General features: G+C 38.9%; 1 protein-coding gene and 1 pseudogene across 4 annotated transcripts; both read right to left on the bottom strand.

Moving 5' to 3' along the window:
* Positions 1–3,445: 3,445 nt before the first annotated feature.
* Positions 3,446–8,812, bottom strand: LOC130426001 (NACHT, LRR and PYD domains-containing protein 3-like; annotated as a pseudogene).
* Positions 8,813–13,771: 4,959 nt separating this feature from the next.
* LOC130425950 (gastrula zinc finger protein XlCGF8.2DB-like) lies at positions 13,772–18,980 on the bottom strand. Of its 4 annotated transcripts, none has more exons than XM_056752415.1 (3): positions 16,940–18,844; positions 16,786–16,857; positions 13,772–15,660 (listed from the first exon to the last, which is right to left on the bottom strand). In XM_056752415.1, the coding sequence occupies exon 3, from the start codon at positions 15,638–15,640 to the stop codon at positions 14,480–14,482; it is 1,161 nt and encodes a 386-aa protein (XP_056608393.1). In that variant the 5' UTR covers positions 15,641–15,660; positions 16,786–16,857; positions 16,940–18,844; the 3' UTR covers positions 13,772–14,479. The 4 variants fall into 4 exon arrangements, with proteins under 4 accessions (XP_056608393.1, XP_056608396.1, XP_056608394.1 ...); XM_056752418.1 differs by having other exon boundaries at positions 16,799–16,857; XM_056752416.1 differs by lacking the exons at positions 16,786–16,857; positions 16,940–18,844 and adding an exon at positions 18,890–18,980.
* Between the last annotated feature and the right edge of the window lie 18 nt (positions 18,981–18,998).

Below are 18,998 nucleotides of genomic sequence, written 5' to 3'. Positions count from 1 at the left end.
ATTCAGCCTTCCCTCATCTAACCATCCTTCTATTATAAAGCAATACAAATGGGGAAATGAGAAAATAAAACAAAATAAGAAAATCATAACCATTTCCGTTTTCAATCGCCTCTGTAATCTCAGAAGGCTGTAACAGTCCACTCCGGTCTATTTGTTCTGAATACATGACGTGAAATACAGTGCACTTTTATGGTGTTTACCTGACAGTTGGTCCTTTTTTGAAGCTTAAGAATTGTTCACGGGTAATGCAACGGATTATATTTGAATAGAACCCGTCAGTCAGACACCTGATCCAGCAAAAAAGACCCGTATCGGCCCCAATACCCATCCAGACTGTTGGTGCATCCCTATGCAGTAGTATTGCATACAAGGGAGAATTAAGCTGTACGATTATTTCCGGGGGAAAAAACAAGCTGCTAGAGGTGGGACTGTGGGAAGAGTGGGATGGAAGTGCAGCACGAGCATCCCATTGTGTTTTATACATTATGCCCGTACACGCCGATTAAAAACAAAACATAGACGTATGACGTAGTTTGACTTACCGCATGCAGTTCATGTCCGGCATCTTTTAGCACTGGGACCGCACCATCTATCAGTTTCAAACCATCTGCAAATCCAGCGTTATATCCACCTTTTATATAGAAAACTTTTTCAGTTGTCGATCAGCGACCAGGAGACGTTGGGATATCTTTCGTACAGAAGTTACTCTTTATAGAGGACTCGCTGTGCGTCGACGAAAGTCTGACTACAGCTCAGCTCAGTAGAGTTTATACCTTTCAAGGGGGCTGGATACATAGAGGTGGAGACAATTTAAACAACGCATGCCAATGCATTACAGGAATCTGCCCTTTATCTGACCTTTCCCCAGCCCTGATCTCATCAGCATAACAGTGTCAGTCAAATGCATAGGGGCTAATCCAATCAGCCTGACAGTATTGCCAATTACCTTCACATTATCATGGAGACAAACGCACAACATTACTTTGCTTTTTAGCATTCACCTTTAACTTGGGACCCTGCCCAATGGTCAGGAAGTGCATAAAGACAAAAGGGTAATGTTTTAGACACCTGGGCTGCCTGATTTGATCTTCATCTTTACTTTAAATTGTGAAAAACAATGTATATACCGTTACATTGGAACCTATGTACAGGTCTAAGATTTTATAAATGTGTAATCCCACTATAAAACCGATCACTGTGTAATGAAGTGTGTTTACATTCAGCAAATCTTTGTGTCTTTTGTTTTGAAATTGTCTGAAAAAAATATTTTTAGAATTTTATGTTTTTTTATATACAATAAATTTCATGCAGATGGTTATTTTCTTTATGGTAAAAGGAAAATATAGCGTAGTCACAGAGTATGAACGTGCGGCCTAAACATGTTTGGTTGTTATGGCGGCCTGGACACAAATTTAGAGCTTGAGTTTGTAATGTTGATATCAGTTTAATATACTAAATATCGGTTGATTGTATCTCTTAAAATGTTATTTGTTATGTTTAATGTAAATTGTGAAATAGATCCGTGTTATTTTTATTTTTACCCTGATATTGTGTCTATTCAGCCGTAACTGTGGCTCAAATTTTATGAACTTGTAGTATTGTGTTAATGGAGGATGGGGATATGTTTGTTTCGTCTCATACATTCCTTGGCTGACAGACCATTGATCTGAGGATGTGTGTATTATCCTTGTCTTCTTTTTAATTAAACTGCAGGTATGTTACCAGAAAACCACTATACCGTGAAGTGACACTGAAATATTTGCTAAACATTATCATATGTGAACATATATGTGACCATGGAACACAAAATCAGTCTTAAGTAGCACGGGAACATCTTTAGTAAAAGACAAAAATACATTGTTTGGGTCAAAATTATCGATCATTATCGAGCCCATCATGACGCAGCGCAGATAGCCTTGATGGTTAGCGGGTTTTGCTCGTGGGCTGGCACTTTCTTTCACCTTGCCATGCTTTTCCAGGAGAATTGTTCCAGGACTAAGATGTGACAACACAAAGAAGTCAGAATGCATGATATAGCTTGATAGCTCCGCTTTAATATCGACGATGAAACTCATCATCCAAGCTAGCCAAAATACGTGAGTGTTAGCCTTGACCAAACTTGCGTCATGGCGACACAAGTGCAACGGGAAATTTTTAATTACTGGATAAGTTGTCTCAACACAACTTTCTTGAGATAATCTGCCTGTCGTGGTCACATTGTGACAACGTCATGAAAAAAAAATCTGTTGGTAACCAATTAGAAATTTTCTGAATTTAATATTCTTTCGGTGGACATGCAGTACAACTAATTTGACTTGTCCTTATCCATCCATATCTATTTTAGAGACACTTTAAATAATAAATCCAGTTTACAAATTTGCAGCACCAACCTTGTCAACACAATCCTCTAATCTTGGTAGAGGGAAGGAGTCGGGATAGTCCGTGCAAAAATAAAACGAACAGAAAAAGTAGACCAAATAGAGGAAGTGGGAATAGCTAAACTTATTTAACAGATAATGAATTCTATAAAATAGTAGGTGGATAGGCTCAGCAACGCCAACATATAAGTCATGCTCCAAGAATTTCGTTTGTATCAGCACATCAGAGAGCAACTCCGGAAACTCAAATAGCAATATGGTCAGCTCTTGTCAATGAGTCGTGTTTAAATGGTTAAGTTCGGACGACCATTTTTCTATTGTTTCCAGGTTCTTTAATCGCCCCTGCAGCACACAATCATCAGGCGACTTTAATTTGTCAGTGGACAAGGCTGAGCTTAACTGAGGGAAGATGTCCACTAACACCACAGACTTAACTAGAGCTGATTGCTGTCTGTGTCAGTCGTAGACACATTTTAAAAGCTTTACATGACAGATCTGCAATTTCTTTTTCCAGTCAGGTGTTAAAATTGTGTAATTATCGTCAGCTCCACAACACATTACTTTATAGGGCCTCACGTATTTAGGGTGAACCCAGTGCTGTATTACTGGAGTCGTTTTTCTGAGGTCTCGGACTTGTCTTGGACACTTTTGTATCTTAACCTTACTATCCTAAACCTTACATTTAAATGGTACTGTCATTGTCAAAACATTTGATTTGATGTGATTTGCTGCTGTGTATTATTATTATGTATATTAAGTGTAATTTGTTGTATTTTGGTGTAAAACTTATACAGAAATGTTTACTGTATAAAGCTATACAAGAAATGTCTGTCATACTGCCATGTTGGTCGGAATTGTACCCACGTTTTTCACCTACTGTTGCACCTGTGTATATGGATACACTGCAGTATGGAGTGTCAATAAAGGGATTTTATTTTGATTTGATTTGATTTTATTAGACATAAAGTAGCAATACATTCGTATCATACTCTTGTCAAAGATAACACAAGAAAGTTACACAACTTATTTCCATTGTGGTCTTTGATAATCTATATTTGGTGACGACAGATGTTTTTCGTCATGCATATTAAAAAAATAGATAAAGAAAATATGAACACAAACAATAAGAACCTACAATTAAAATGACCCTTCTAAATAGTGTTTTACTGCTATTCTAAAACCATTATAATCCTTAATACACTTAATGTTGAAAGGAAGTTTATTTCATTCAAGAGCACCTGCATACTGAAATGCTTTTTTACGTACAAGTCATTTAACCTGGATAAATCCAGATCCATACAGCTCTGTCTAGTGCTATAAGAATGGCTTAAGTTAACCCGTGAGAAATAAGAACAACACAAAACATTTGATCATTTCATTGTTTCCCATTTTAGTTGAACTGTCCCTTTAAATTATGAGCACAGACCATACAAAGGTTGTAGAATTGATTGTTCAATCCTAACTATTTGCAAAGATTTTATTTTGCTCACATCCCATAAACACCCTTAGTAACCAGTAGCCCCCTGCCTCCTTTCATTTGATTGGCCAACTCACTTATATATTGTATGTGAATATTTTAATGTTGCTTTTAGTCAGAAACTTCACAAATTTTGACACACACCACAGAAATGTACGGCCCTACATGATAAAATGGATGTGTGTTGTGAATATATCACAAAAATCAGTAATTTTGATGTGCTTTTGGGGGCCCCCTAGTGGTGGAGAGGCCCAAGCAGCCTCTTTGTTTGTATACAGCAGGGGTGTCCAACGTCGGTCCTGGAGGGCCACAGTCCTACAGAGTTTAGCTCCAACTTGGCTCAACACACCTGTTTGGAAGATTCTAGTCTGCTTTTTGAATAGCTGTTCAGGTGTGTTTGATTAGATAAACTTTGCAGGACACCCTTGGCTTACAGGGAGGGCCGCCTATGCCTGTATCTGTGCATTCAATGTTAAAATATTTTCATTTCAGTCACTCACTGTGTGTGTGTGTGTGTGTGTGTGTGTAACAAAGAGACACTGAAGAGTTTAAATCAAAAAATCTAAATCCAGCACAGAGAGGCTCATTGAATGTTGTGTTGAATGTGTGTATGTGTGTGTCAGAGACGCTGTAGTAGGACAGAGTGCCGGCCGGCCCGTCCACATACACTCCTACTCTCTTACACACACCTGAAGACACACGGATGACCGTTTCATTATTATTGTGCCGAACAGTGAATCCGTCATCAGAGCACCCCAGACTCCATGATTTTACATTGTATCCAAACACACTGCCATCACTCCATCCTGTCCTCCTGATGCTTTTATATGACACCGATATGTAAGCAGCTGTTCCACTCCATTCAGCCTCCCAGTAACAGCGTCCAGTCAGACTCTCTGCACACAACACCTGATAACACTCAAATCTGTCTGGATGATCAGGATACGACTGACTCTCAACCAAACATGTGATCTTTCTGTTCTCTTCAGTCAGTTTGAGTTTAGTGTTTGCTGAGTTTAGATCCAGTGTGAGATCACAGACATCTGAACACAAGAAGAGACATTTATAACACAACAATCACAAAATCAATCTGTGTGTGTGGACTTACACTTGTGTAGTCCTTCTGTAATTCTGAAATCTCCTCCATGATCCACACTACACAAACACACACAAACATGATGTGACAATCTGCTCTTCTGACACACAATTAACACACCAACTGAATGATAAAAATGGATTCATAATTGAATCACTGCAGCAATCACAGCTGCTGATATAACAGCACTATATACACCGATACTAGAGGCATATTGCATTACTAATAAATACCAAAGTATACTATAGCCTAGTATTTTTACAAACACACACAGGTCAGTATTAGTGAAGTGTGTCATACTTGAGTTTGTTGAGTGTGTAGTTTGGATCCTTGAGTGTATCAGAGAGCAGCTGAAGTGCTGAGTGTTGTGGGTGATTGTAGCTCAGATCCAGCTCTCTCAGGTGTGACGGGTTTGAACTCAGAGCTGAAGCCAAATAACAACAACCTTCATCTGTCACCATACAACCTGATAACCTGCAAACACACTTAACATGTCAACACACTCTTCACTTTTCTTAGAATAATGCTCTTGTGAAATCAGTCTCTGGAGCTGATCACCTGAGAGTGTGTAGTTGACAGTTGTGAGTCTTGAGAGCATCAGAGATCAGCTTCACTCCTGAATCCTTCAGATCATTGTTACTCAGGTCCAGGTCTCTCAGACAGTTTGAGGATCGTAGACATGAAGACAAACTCGCACAACACTCAACAGTGAGATCACAACTTGACAATCTAAACAGAGAAACAAATCAAGAATATAGCTGCAAGCAGGAATTATGGATTGCAGCCAGGGGCGTTTCTATGTATAAGATAATGCAATGTAAATTGCTTTGGATAAAAGCGTCTGCCAAATCCATAAAGGTAAATGTTCTTCAGTTTCCCATATTCAGAGTTTCTGCGCATAAGCTCCCTCTGGCTTTCAGATGTGATGGCATTTAACCATAAGTCATTGAGAAACTGAGAGCATAAGAATCATACAATATATTGCCAAGTACTGTAGTAACGCAGCAGATTGAAAAGTTAGCATGTTTTTGCAGTGCGTTGGTGGCTTGAATCTGTTGAATGGTGATTTAACGCTATGTTGTCACCTAGTTTTGTGTGGTACTGTGGTAGTGTGTGTAGTTGACAGTTGTGATTCTTGAGAGCATCAGAGATCAGCTTCACTCCTGAAGCCCTCAGATCATTGTTACTCAGGTCCAGCTCTCTCAGAGACGTTGATGATTGCAGACATGAAGACAAACTTTCACAAATCTCACCAGACAGATTACAACTCTGTAGACTGAAAAACACAAACAATAGATTTACATTAAACTTTACTGGTGGAATACACAATACAGACAAATCATGTGAACATCATGTGATCATGTCAAATAAATCAGATGCGATGTGTCTCATATTGATCACATCTAATATCTTGTTTTATACTGTCAGTTGTTATCATACTGGACTATGGATGTATGTGTGTTATATTATTATATTCTAACAGAAGACTCACAGAGCTCTCTTGCAGTTGATGACAGCTGGTACAAGTCTTCTTCTGCCCTCCTGTGTTGTGTTGTATTTCTTCAGATCAAACTCATCCATCACCTTCTCTGACATCTGAAGCATGTAGGATATTGCTGAACAGTGAGCAACAGAGAGTTTCTTCTCTGGGTGTTTGTCTGATCTCACAAACTCTTGGATCTCTCTGTACAGAGTCGGATCGTTCACTTCAGCCAGACACAAGAACAGATTGATGGACCTCTCAGCTGAGAAATCATGTCCTACTTTGATTTTCTCTTTTATATATGTGCTAGTTTTCTTGATGGTTTGTGATGTGTCCAGCGTGCGTGTCAGTAGATCCTGTAAGAGTCTCTGATTGGTCTCCAGTGAGATGCCCAGCAGAAATCTCAAGAAAAGGTCCAGATGACCAGTTTCACTCTCAAGAGCTCTATCTACTGTCTCTCTATGCATAGTGTGAACTACATCAAAGAACTTACAAGTATCTGTATTTTTGATGGCATAACAATAAAACACGGAGAGCGCAGCGAGAAACTCCTGAAAGCTGAGATGTATGAAGCTGTAGATCTTCCTCTGATGAAAGACAGATTCCTCCTTAAAGATCTCAGTACAGATGCCAGAATACAGCGAGGCGTTACTGATGTCTATCTCACACTCTCTCAGATCCTCCTCATAGAACATCACATTGCCCTTCATCAGCTGTTTGAAAGCCACTTCAGCCAGTTTCACAATCACTTCTGTGTTGTTGATCTCTGGATCTCTCTCTGGATCATACTTCTCATTCTTCATCTGAATCAGCAGGAAGTGGATGTACATTTCACTCAGAGTTTTGGGGATTTCTTCACTGTGATCTTGTGTCAGGATCTTCTGAAGCACAGTGGATGAGATCCAACAGAAGACTGGTATGTGACACATGATGTGGAGGCTTCTCGCTCTTCTAATGTGTGACATGATTCTGCTGGCTTGATGCTCGTCGCTGATTCTCTTCCTGAAATATTCCTCCTTCTGAGCGTCGTTGAATCCCTGGATTTCTGTCACACGCGTGATGTATTTGGAGGGGATCTGATTGGCTGCTGCTGGTCTGGAGGTGATCCAGATGAGAGCAGAGGGAAGCAGATCTCCTTTCATGAGGTTTGACATCAACACAGCCACTGATGAAGTGTCAGTCACATCAGAAACTTTCTCACTGTCTGAAAACATCAGAGTCATTCTGCTTTCATCCAGACCATCAAAGATGAACACAACTTTACACTCCTCATAAATCTTTGAGTCCACATCTTGAAGTTCAGGATGAAAGTCCAGCAGAAGTTTGTGAAGACTGTAGCGATGCTCCCGAATCAAGTTCAGCTCTCGAAACGGAAGCAGGAACATAAAATCTACGTCCTGATTGGCTGTTCCCTCGGCCCAATCCAGAATGACCTTCTGCACAGAGACTGTTTTTCCAATTCCAGCGATGCCTTTCGTAAGAACACTCTTGATTTTGTGTCTGTGATGTGATTGAGGTTTAAAGATGTCATTGCATTAGATTGGAGTGTCTTGTTGTGTTCTTCTGGGCTGTTTCTCCATGTGTAAAATCTGATGTTCTTCATTCACTCCTTCACTCTCTCCCTCTATGATGTACAGCTGTGTGTAAATTCTCTTCAGGAGGGTTTGATTCTCTAGTGCTTTGATTCCCTCGAATAAACTCTCATACTTGTCCTTCATGACGCTTTTGTGTTTGTCTTTGACTCTCTTCAGAACATCATCCACTGATCCATCATGACAATCCTGGTGCACGTCTGCACTCACATCATCTTCACCTCTATTGTTTGATCTACAGAGAAATTATCAAGAGAAAATAAACAACAGACAGAAAAACATATTTGAATTTACATAATTTATTTATTACACAAATAAAATATAAATGTAATTTATGCTCACAGAGAGTCAGATGGTACTGATCCATCACTGAGATCAGGTGGATAATTCATGAAGAAGTTACTCTTCAGAGACACAACACTGTGACGCTTTGATCTAAAAAATATTTTTGAATAAAACATTTTATAAAATCTTATCAAATACAATATGTCTGTTCTTTCTAATGTGATCATTATAAACTGTGGTTGGACCATAAGAGGATCATGAACAAGAAAATATAACAACAAACACCTTGAGAATGAAATAAAAGTGACTAAATAAAACTAAAATTGTTTCACTAGATCAGATAAACAACGACATGTTTATACTCACACGGGTTCAGATATTACTGAACCATCACTGAGATCAGATGTGATATCCAAGGACATATCACTCTTCAGAGACACAACACTGGGTTCTGGAGATGAAGATCTTTTCTGTCTCTTTCTTTCTGAATGTTTCACTTTAAAATCAACGCGCTCTTAATTCTCCATAATGAGAAATTGACCTCAGATCTGTGTACAGAAACCACTCAATTAAACATCTACATGGATATCAGGCCCATAGACAGTCTCCTGTATATTTTTAATTCTTTAGTCTCTTCTTCTGTAATAATGTGAGAAGAGAGCAATCCAGCCCTGACATGTGAATGTGTCTGTATTTGTAGGGAATTTAATTCAGTGTTGTTTTGTACATAAAAACAGGAAGCTGTTGCGTGTGTATTTATTGCTGGATTCAAGTAGATCTAAATAGAAACCGAACAGACAAATCTGACAGTAAAAACATCTTACCTGATCAAATCTCTTATCGTAACATCTGTAATCACGTGACCATATGACGATTCACAATAGGACTGTGTTTTATGGTGTTATTGGGAAACTCTTTGGGAATAAAGTAAATCATCTTAATAATTCAGTGTAACAAATATTTTTTATTTCAACCAGTGTTTATTTCAGATGTGAACTAAGGGCAGAATGATGTTTGACGATAATCCTCGAGTTTATGTTAGAATCTTCAACATCTCGTCGTTTTTAAATTAAGCTTTAAAATCGTTTACACAGCAAGTGTAATACAAACATGATAATAAGACATTATATCTGAAGCTGTAGTGAATGTTAAGTTAAGTTCTTACCGTGAAGTCTGTGTTTGTTTGACGACAGTGAGTCTCTAAATGGCGATGTTTTTCCTTTCAGTATCAGACTGATCTGATCACATTCTTGGGTTTTCAGCAGACAGAAAAACATCTTTGAATTTACATAATTTATTTATTACACAAATAAAATATGAATGTGGAATGTTAAATCTTAACATTTTTCTAATCAAAGAGAAATATTTAGTAGGACTTTATTAATTTAACCTCCTAAAATTCATATGCTAGAGTTTAAGTCATACGTAATGTGTAACATGTCATTGGGGACGCATACAGTAGCCGATTTGTACAAACAAAATGGTTAGATGCTTATTTTCTTTAAAGATTTATCATTAAAATTGTACACTGATAAAGGAGAATTCATATATGAACAAGTCAGAACCTTTAGTCTCTGAATAATAATAATAATAATAGCCTAATAATAGGATGTTTAGGTGAAACAATATTATAATTGGATATTAAATTTATGATCAAATCTGCTAGACCAGGAATTGACCTGGAATCTTTGGATTTTAATCTGGCTCTCTAACCATTACACCACTAGCTTCCTAATATTTGTTAACATTTATTATATTAAGTGAGATGCGTCAAATATTAGCTAGCGAAGATGAATAATGACATGCAATTCCTGAAGAAATTGTTCTTAAAGAGATAATTCAAACAAAAATAAAAAATCTGTAACAATTTACCCTCCTGTTGTTCCAAATCTGTATAAATGTCTTTGTTCTGATGAACACAGAGAAAGATATTTGGAAGCTTATAACCAATCAGTTATTGGACCCGATTGACTACCATAGGTCAAATTACGTTATATTTCTTGTTCTATTGAACACAAATGAAGGCATTTTGAAGAATACAGTATGCAGTTCTGGGGCACTTTCAACAACCATTGTATGTTTTCTAGTCAATGGGGTCCAAGAACCGTTTGGTTACAAGAATTCTTCCAAATATCTTTCTCCTTGTTTAACCAAACACGGAAATGTATACAGATTCGGCAAAAACTAGAGAATTTTCATTTTTAGGGTTAACTACCCTTGAAGTTACAATTCCTTCTGAAAGTATAAGGTCTGTGTACTATTTATGCATCCATGTTTTGCAGATGAGCAAACTAAACTCACTTTAAGGATTATTAGGAACACCATACTAATACAGTGCCATCAGGGACACAACCTGAGGAACAGTGAGTGATCACAACACACATTCCATTCCATTTTCTACCGCTTATCCGAACTACCTCAGGTCACGGGGAGCCTGCGCCTATCTCAGGAGTCATCGGGCATCAAGGCAGGATACACCCTGGATGGAATGCCAACCCTTCGCAGGGCACACTCACTCATTCATTCAGTCATGCACTCACACCCTACGGACAATTTTTTCCAGAGATGCCAATCAACCTACCATGCATGTCTTTGGACCAGTGTTATGTTGACGTTTTTGGAGAGGTGCGCATCAGGCTACGGCGTAGGAGCAGCTGCACCAGGCTGTGATGACATCATAGCTTTTCATGATTGGCTAGACAACGATAACGTGCGTTTCAGGTTTATTTAATATTAATTAGGACAGATAATATGCAAATCAGGGCACAGGGTCTGAGTTTTCGGGTTTAAGAACAACTAAAGTTTAATCAACTCTGAATACTATGGTCCAGGGCTTGTCAACTGGCGGCCCGTGGGCAAAATGCGGCCCACCAATAATCTTTTCCTGGCCCACCTAAATGGGATAGTTCACCCAAAAAATGTAATTTGCTGATTATTTACTCACCCCCAGGCCATCTGAGATATGGGTCAATCTTTGTCAATCTTTGTCTGCGAGCTTGACGCAGACAGCGTTTCTTCTCGATGTCCTCAATGGAAGGGAGTGTAGTCCCTATGATGCGCTGGGCTGTTTTCACCACCCGATGCAGTGCCTTGGGCACAGCAACAGAACAGTTCCCGTACCAGACTGTGACACAGTTGGTCAGGATGCTCTCTATCGTGCAGCGATAGAAGTTCACCAGGATAGTTGAAGACAGATTCTTCTTCAGTGTCCTCAGAAAGAATAGACGCTGGTGAGCCTTCTTGACCAGGCATGAGGTGTTGGTGGTCCAGGACAGTTCCTCCGAAATATGGGTCCCCAGGAACTTAAAACTGGAAACACGTTCAACAGCCGTCCCGTTAATGTGGATGGGGTCGTGTGTGCCTCCTTTCGCCTTCCTGAAGTCCACAATGATCTCCTTTGTCTTGGAGGTGTTAAGGAGAAGGTTGTTGTTTGAGCACCATGTGGCCAGGTGCCGTACTTCCTCCCTGTAAGCAGTCTCATCGTTGTTGCTGATGAGACCAATCACTGTTGTATCTTCTGCGAACTTGATGAAGGAGTTTGATCCATTCACATGCCTGCAGTCGAGTGTGAAAAGGGAGTAGAGAAAGGGGCTCAGTACGCAGCCCTGTGGTACACCAGTGTTGAAGGTGATGGTGGTGGAGCAGATGTGGCCTAACCTAACAAGCTGAGGCCTGTTTGTCAAGAAATCCATAATCCAGTTGCAGGTTGAATTGTTAATGCCTAGGTTTCCAAGTTTGATGATTAGCTTGGAAGGGATGACGGTATTGAATGCAGAGCTGAAGTCTACAAACAGCATGCGTGCATAAGTGTCCTTATTGTCCAGATGTGTGAGCATGGAGTGCAGCGCCATGGACACCGCATCATCTGTGCTCCTGTTGCTACGGTAGGCAAATTGGTATGGGTCCAGTGTGGATGGTAAAGAGTCTTTTAGTTGTGACAGGACTAGCCGCTCAACAATAACCACTTTATAAGTAAAAATTATATACGAATGTTTTCATTCCGTATCATTCACAGTCTCGCGTTTTCAATGGTCTCTCACATTGTCCCACACAAACGGATTACCTGTCCCACATTTAGTTTGTTGGGCACCCATCCCGCGAAGCGCGTGTGCGCACAGCGTTTCAAGCCCAATTCATGCGTCCCGCAAATTTGGACCGTGTCACGCATAATCAATGCTTGCACAAAAAAAAGTTGGTCGCTCTATATCCTCGAGCCCCAGGCAGCCAAACGAACATAACTTGACAGTTCAGCACGCTACTGTTGCCACACCCACCCCTCAGTTGAACTGCTGACTAGGTTGTTCCGTTGTTGTTGTCATGACAGCGCGCACACGTGCACACACTAAGAAGGAACTTTTAGATGCGCGCTCCAATTTGAAAAATGGAGAAAGAGACTGAGCCATTAATTAAAAAGAGAAGGGGTGGGTACAAGAAAGACTGGGAAAATGAATATTTGTGGCTGAAAGGTGTTGAGGGGGCCGAGGGGGCTTTTTGTGACCTTTGCAAAACGTCCTTCTCAATCGGACATGGAGGGGAATACGATGTCAAATGACTCACAGACTCACGGAGACTCCAACGTGTCCAACAGAAAGAGAAATCCAAATCTATGGATGCTTTCCTCTGACCTAAAACGACTTTCTAGCTGACAAAGTGACTGCTGCAGAGGTGACGAGTGTGTATCACATCATATCGAGCAGGAGATTGTGGCACAAAGCTAGCCCCTTCTCGTTCCGTGAACCTCTGGAGTTGTGAGTTAAGACTTTTTTTAACTGTTCCAGTGGTGTTGAGCAACTACAATTGCTGTTAATCCTATAATTTTATATTATAATTTATTTAAAGTGAATAAATTGTAATGAAAAATAAATAAAATTAAATAGCTAAAGTAAATCGTAAGTGGAAGTGCATTTGTCAATTCATTGAATGTTCAAAATATTATGAATCTTTATTTTTTTAAAATACACATTGGCTGGCCTATTCATGAGCATACATCAGCAATTACACATGTTTAGGGTAATAGGGCATTATTAATATACCATGTACGGTGGTATGTGCTAGAAATGGGTAAACCACTATCAGTGAGTCGGTCCGGGGGGTGGGGGCACCGCCGCGCCAGGCAGTGTCCCACATTGTCCCTCAGAAACATACCCCCTGTCCCCCCTTGGGCTTATTAGCAGTTGGTCACCCTACACTAGATGCTAAACTGCACAGCACATAATATTTCATCATAATATGTTTATTTTATTTGAATATTGATCATATTCTAAGCAGAATTAACACTTAAACTTTTAATAACAGTCCACATTTATCACTTAAATTAAATCTATTTAAACCACAAATATAAATTATTTAGATTAAGTTCAGATTATTTTCCGGTCTATCTATAGCAAACAGGATACAGACTTATCTATACACGTTTATACGGCCACAAATTTGTATCAATCAATTGAACCATATATGAAATGGGCTTGTGGAACAATGTAATGCCAATAGCTCATATAGCTCCATTCACAATGACAATATACTCCTGTAAAACACACAAAACTTATTTTGTGTTCTTCACAACAAAGGCATACAGGTTTGAAATGACAATATGGTGTATAAATGATGACAGAATTTTCTTTTTGAAGATGAACTACCCCATTAAAAATATATGAAGTGTTAATGGTCTGAAGTCTGTGAAGATTATTGATGTCACGACTAATGATCTGCCTAATGATCTGATATGACGACTAAACCAGACAAACACCCGATAGTAGCAGTAACACTGAACACCACAAGACAAACTAAATGATGTACGTGTATGTATGATGTACCTGAAAGAAGACATTATGAGGGCAGTCAAATATAACAGTCTAGAACTCAACATATAATCAATGTAAATAAATGGAAGAAAGTCCAGAAGTAAATTAGTTTTAGGAAGATAATCAGTCTTTGTCAACACCTTATAGTTTGATGATAATCATATTTATTGACCTTTTGCTGACTTTATTGTCTAATAACATACGGAGCTCATCAGAAGACAGCAAACACCACAAGAATATGAAACAAAGAAAATGTAAATGATACTTTCAAATTCCACTGTGAAAGTGAGTAAAATGTAGGCCAATTTAATTTTTCAACTGAAGTGTTCCTTTAAGAGCAAATCTACATTTTATGGTGAAGACATGTTCATGGACGCTCTCTGGTGTGAATTTTCTTGTGCAACTCCAGACGTGTTTTCTGTTTAAAACTCTTTCCACACTGAGGACATGTGTAAGGACGCTCTCCAGTGTGAACTCTGATGTGGACATTAAGATGATTTTTCTGTCTGAAACTCTTTCCACACTGAGTACATACGTATGGGCGCTCTTCACTGTGAATTCTGATGTGAACCTTAAACGTTGATTTCTGCATAAATCTCTTTTCACACTGAGGACATGCATATGGACGCTCTTCACTGTGAATTCTCATGTGGACCTCAAGGGTTGATCTCTCTTTAAAACTCTTTCCACACTGAAGACATGAGTGAGGACGCTGTTGACTGTGAATGGTCATGTGCTCATCAAGGGTCGTTTTGTGTGTGAAACTCTTTCCACACTGAGGACAAGTGTGCGGTCGCTCTCCAGTGTGAATTCTAATGTGCACCTTAAGATGATTCTGCTGTGTGAAACTCTTTCCACACTGATGACACGAGTATCGGCGCTCTCCAGTGTGAATTCTAATGTGCTCCTCCAGATAATGTTTCTGTGTGAAACTCTTTCCACACTGAGGACACGCGTATCTGCGCTCCTCAGTGTGAATATTCATGTGCACATCAAGCGTTGATCTCTGTTTAAATCTCTTTCCACACTGAGGACATGGGTATCTGCGCTCCTCGGAGTGAATTTTCATGTGCTTATCGAACGTTGATCTCTGTTTAAAACTCTTTCCACACTGAGTACATGTGTATGGTCGCTCTCCAGTGTGAGTTCTAATGTGCTCATCCAACGTTGCCTTGCGATTGAAACACGTTCCACACTGAGAACATGCGTATGGTCGCTCTCCAGTGTGAGTTCTTATGTGCTCCTCAAGCATTGATTTCTGTTTGAAACTCTTTTCACACTGAGGACACGTGTATGGACGCTCTACACTGTGGGTTTTCATGTGCTCCTTAAGATGACTTTTCTGTTTGCAACTCTTTCCACACTGAGAGCAGGTGATAGGCTCGCCTGCTTCTGTCCTTTCCCTTCTTTTTGGAGAGGAAATCTTGATCTTCTGCAAACTGCTAGAAGACATTTCCAGCTTGACAAGATTCTGAGGTTTCCGACACTGATGTTTCTCCTCAACTTCATTCATGTCGTCACTGAACATCACTGTGAGGTGGAACAGACCTTCCAAAATAAATAAATTAATTAATTTTCACATTAACAACTCTTAGGGTTATAAAAATAAATATTTAAACAAAAAAAGTGTAAATATTAATTAGGACAGATAATATGCAAATTGGGCCGCAGGGCCTAAGTTTCGGGTTTAAGAACAACTGATTTATGTAGGGATGCACCAATATGTAAATGTTGGCCGATAATGATAACCGATAATTGTTTAACCTTGGAATCGAATGACCGATATAATTGGTGATATACAGTATATAAATACTGACTGAAACCAGAGGCAAAATGTGGACAACTGCTTTTATTTGAAAACATTCACTGCAGAACACAAGGTAACCATTAGTTCTCTCCCCCCCTGAAAATCATTTACAAAGCCTACTTCTTTTAACTTTAAATCTTTTCTGGTATATATATTATTTTAGTAAACAAATTATAGATGTTCATCCAGAGCAACCCAGAAAAATGTTCTCAATAGCCTCATGTCTAACAAGTCTTAAGACAGAAAGCATTTAGACAGTCTCATTCAAACAATATGCATTTGTTCCTATCATTTCCATATTTATCAATAATGTATCTACATACAGTACCTAAATCAAAAATGTTTTGCTACCAGCAGTATGAATGATCACGACAGAAAGACATAGTATTTGAACTGTGACCAGCATGCAGCTGATGAAGTTTAACCAAAGGAAATGATTTATGCTTTATCGGCTATCACATATCTGCCTAAATTTCACCGATACCGATAACATTAAAAATGACAATTTATCAGCCGATACCAATATGGCCGATACTTTATCGTGAATCCCTTGATGTAAGTGTAATCGACTCCGAGTAGTCTGACTCTCACCTTGCATCCCAATTTGCAAACTACCTGTGCTAGATAGTATTGGAAATAGAGATAGTATGGCCCAAATCTTATTATGTTTAAATGATGAAGTTAGAAATATTAATTGATCTGCGTGTATAATGCTTTGCTGCACACTGAAAATATATATACTTTTCCATAACAAAAACAAACAAATGGGACACAACATGAGCTGCAGTACATGCTTTAAAGTCATACTTCATAAATAGTGTTAATGCATTCAAGTAAATAAAAACATAAGGACAAATTAGTCTTACAGTAGCGACCGACCTCGTTGTTCTAATTCACATCTACAGATGGCTTGAAGAGGTCTTTAAAGATAGATATAACTGAAAAACATAAGACCATGATTCAGTCTCAAACCTGACTATCAAATTAAACTGAAAACATGTCAATTTGTTCTGATATTACCTCAGACATTACAGTGGAAACCAATTCGCGTTGTTAGCGCAGCTTCTCTGTTGTTGCTGATATTACCGTAAACACGGTGATAATGCCGCATACTCTTCTGCTGACCTGATATTACCATAATGAAACTTACAAATGCGCACACTCACTTGAGCGCAGTAGTTTCCAATTTTAAGAGTATTTATACAGCACACACTAAAGACAAAATAAACGGACTACAGTGCTGTACAGAAAGTCAAACAGATCGACGGCTCGAACCCTGCTTGGAGCAGTTTGGGGTAGGAATGGCTGCACATCTAAATAATTTGTTATTATTCGTCTGTTTTGATTAATATCTTTATTCATGCACTTTATTTATACACTTTATTTAGTAATTTCTTATCCTCCATAGAAAACTACCATTTGTGAGAACATGTACGGGAAAGAATGTTCTGATGTAATTCATGGATACGATGGCTGCTGTTATTGATGTAAGGGGGAATGAGACATATTTTGATGCATCTAATTCACTGTAAAGAAAAATGGTACAGTTTTAATAAAAATGAACGGGAATTGACCAAATTCCCCTCGGGTCCTAAATTTCTCCCCTGAAAGCAAAGTACATCCCTACGAATTAATGCAGTCTCTTCACATACAGGATCCTCTATAAAAACAGAAATTACAATTTAGTCACTGAGATGGTCTCTGCCTGATCATAATGTGTGCCATGAATGACTTTATTAATGAATGAATGAGTTACACCATTTGGGCTTAAAAAAGGGGGAGGAGATAACTCTGGAGAAACTCTGGAGAAACTCTGGAGAAACTCTGGGTTTACCAAATTAAACCTGCTCCCGACTAGGTTAGGTTCACAGAGTAAGATACTATGCCTACTGTCTCTGAGTTAGCTATCTTTAAGAAACGGGCTTGAGTTTATAAGTGCTTTCCCGGGTTTGACATACCTAGCAGTATGAAACGGAAAAAACAGAGTTTCCCTCATTTCAGGGTTTATATACTCAGAGTTTTCATTAAACCTCCTTTCTGATTAGGGCCCCAGGTCTCTTCTGAGGTGCCCGATTAAAAATGCTCAGAATAATAAAACAATCACATCAGAACACACCAAGTATCAAAACAACCTTGTAGCCAACCAGCAGTAAGGTGCACAGTGCACAGGATAGACATTAGTCCAGCCGAGCACTGACGAAAGCAAAAGATGAGGGTAGGGGTGTGTCTGTATGGTGATTTGAACATCAACAACGTCTATGAGAAATCTGAAACCCCGCCTTTAACTTATTTATTATTACAAATAGTAATGTATAGTCTGTTTGATATTTGACCTGTGTTTCTCCTTTATCTTAAATGTGTGCTTCTCTGTGATAAGCACTGTGTGTGTGCGCGTCCGTGTGTGTTAGTATGTTTGCATTTTTTGTGTCTGGAGTTGAGTCTGTGTTTTGTATGTGGGTGTGTTTGAACCTGTGTGTGCGCGTGTCTGTCTTGTGTTATCACCATTATTTGATTTTACTAATGTTACCTGTCCGAAATAGTCAAATAATATTAGTATGGCTCAAACCGTAGTATGTCATCTAAATATCTAACCAAGAATTAATAATTGATCTGCGTGTATATACTGCTTTGCTATACACCAAAACATATACTATTTCATAACAAAAATAACGAATACTTTCAGAGCATATTAAAATTAGTCAAAATGGGACACAACATGAGTTGCACGGCTGCAGAAAGTGCTTTTAAAGTACCACTTCATGTTAATACATTCAAGTTACTAAAATAGGATAAACAATTAAACAAATTTGGTTAACTTTAGCGAACAACCCTGTCATTACAAACCACAACAACAGATTGCTTGAAGAGGTCTTTAGAGATATATATAACTGAAAAACATACGAGCATGTCTCAGTCTCAACCGTAACCGTAAACATGACCTGAAAACATGACATATTGTCCTGCTATTACCTCACACATTGTAGGGCACAAACAGTCCGCTTTTCTTAGCGCAGCTTCTCTGATGTTGCTGATATTAACGTGAACAAAGTGATAGTGCCGCACACGCTTCCGTCGACAT

Source organism: Triplophysa dalaica, chromosome 7 (assembly GCF_015846415.1).
Source record: "Triplophysa dalaica isolate WHDGS20190420 chromosome 7, ASM1584641v1, whole genome shotgun sequence".
Lineage (NCBI taxonomy): Eukaryota > Metazoa > Chordata > Actinopteri > Cypriniformes > Nemacheilidae > Triplophysa > Triplophysa dalaica.
This window is presented reverse-complemented; position numbering and strand designations above follow the sequence as displayed.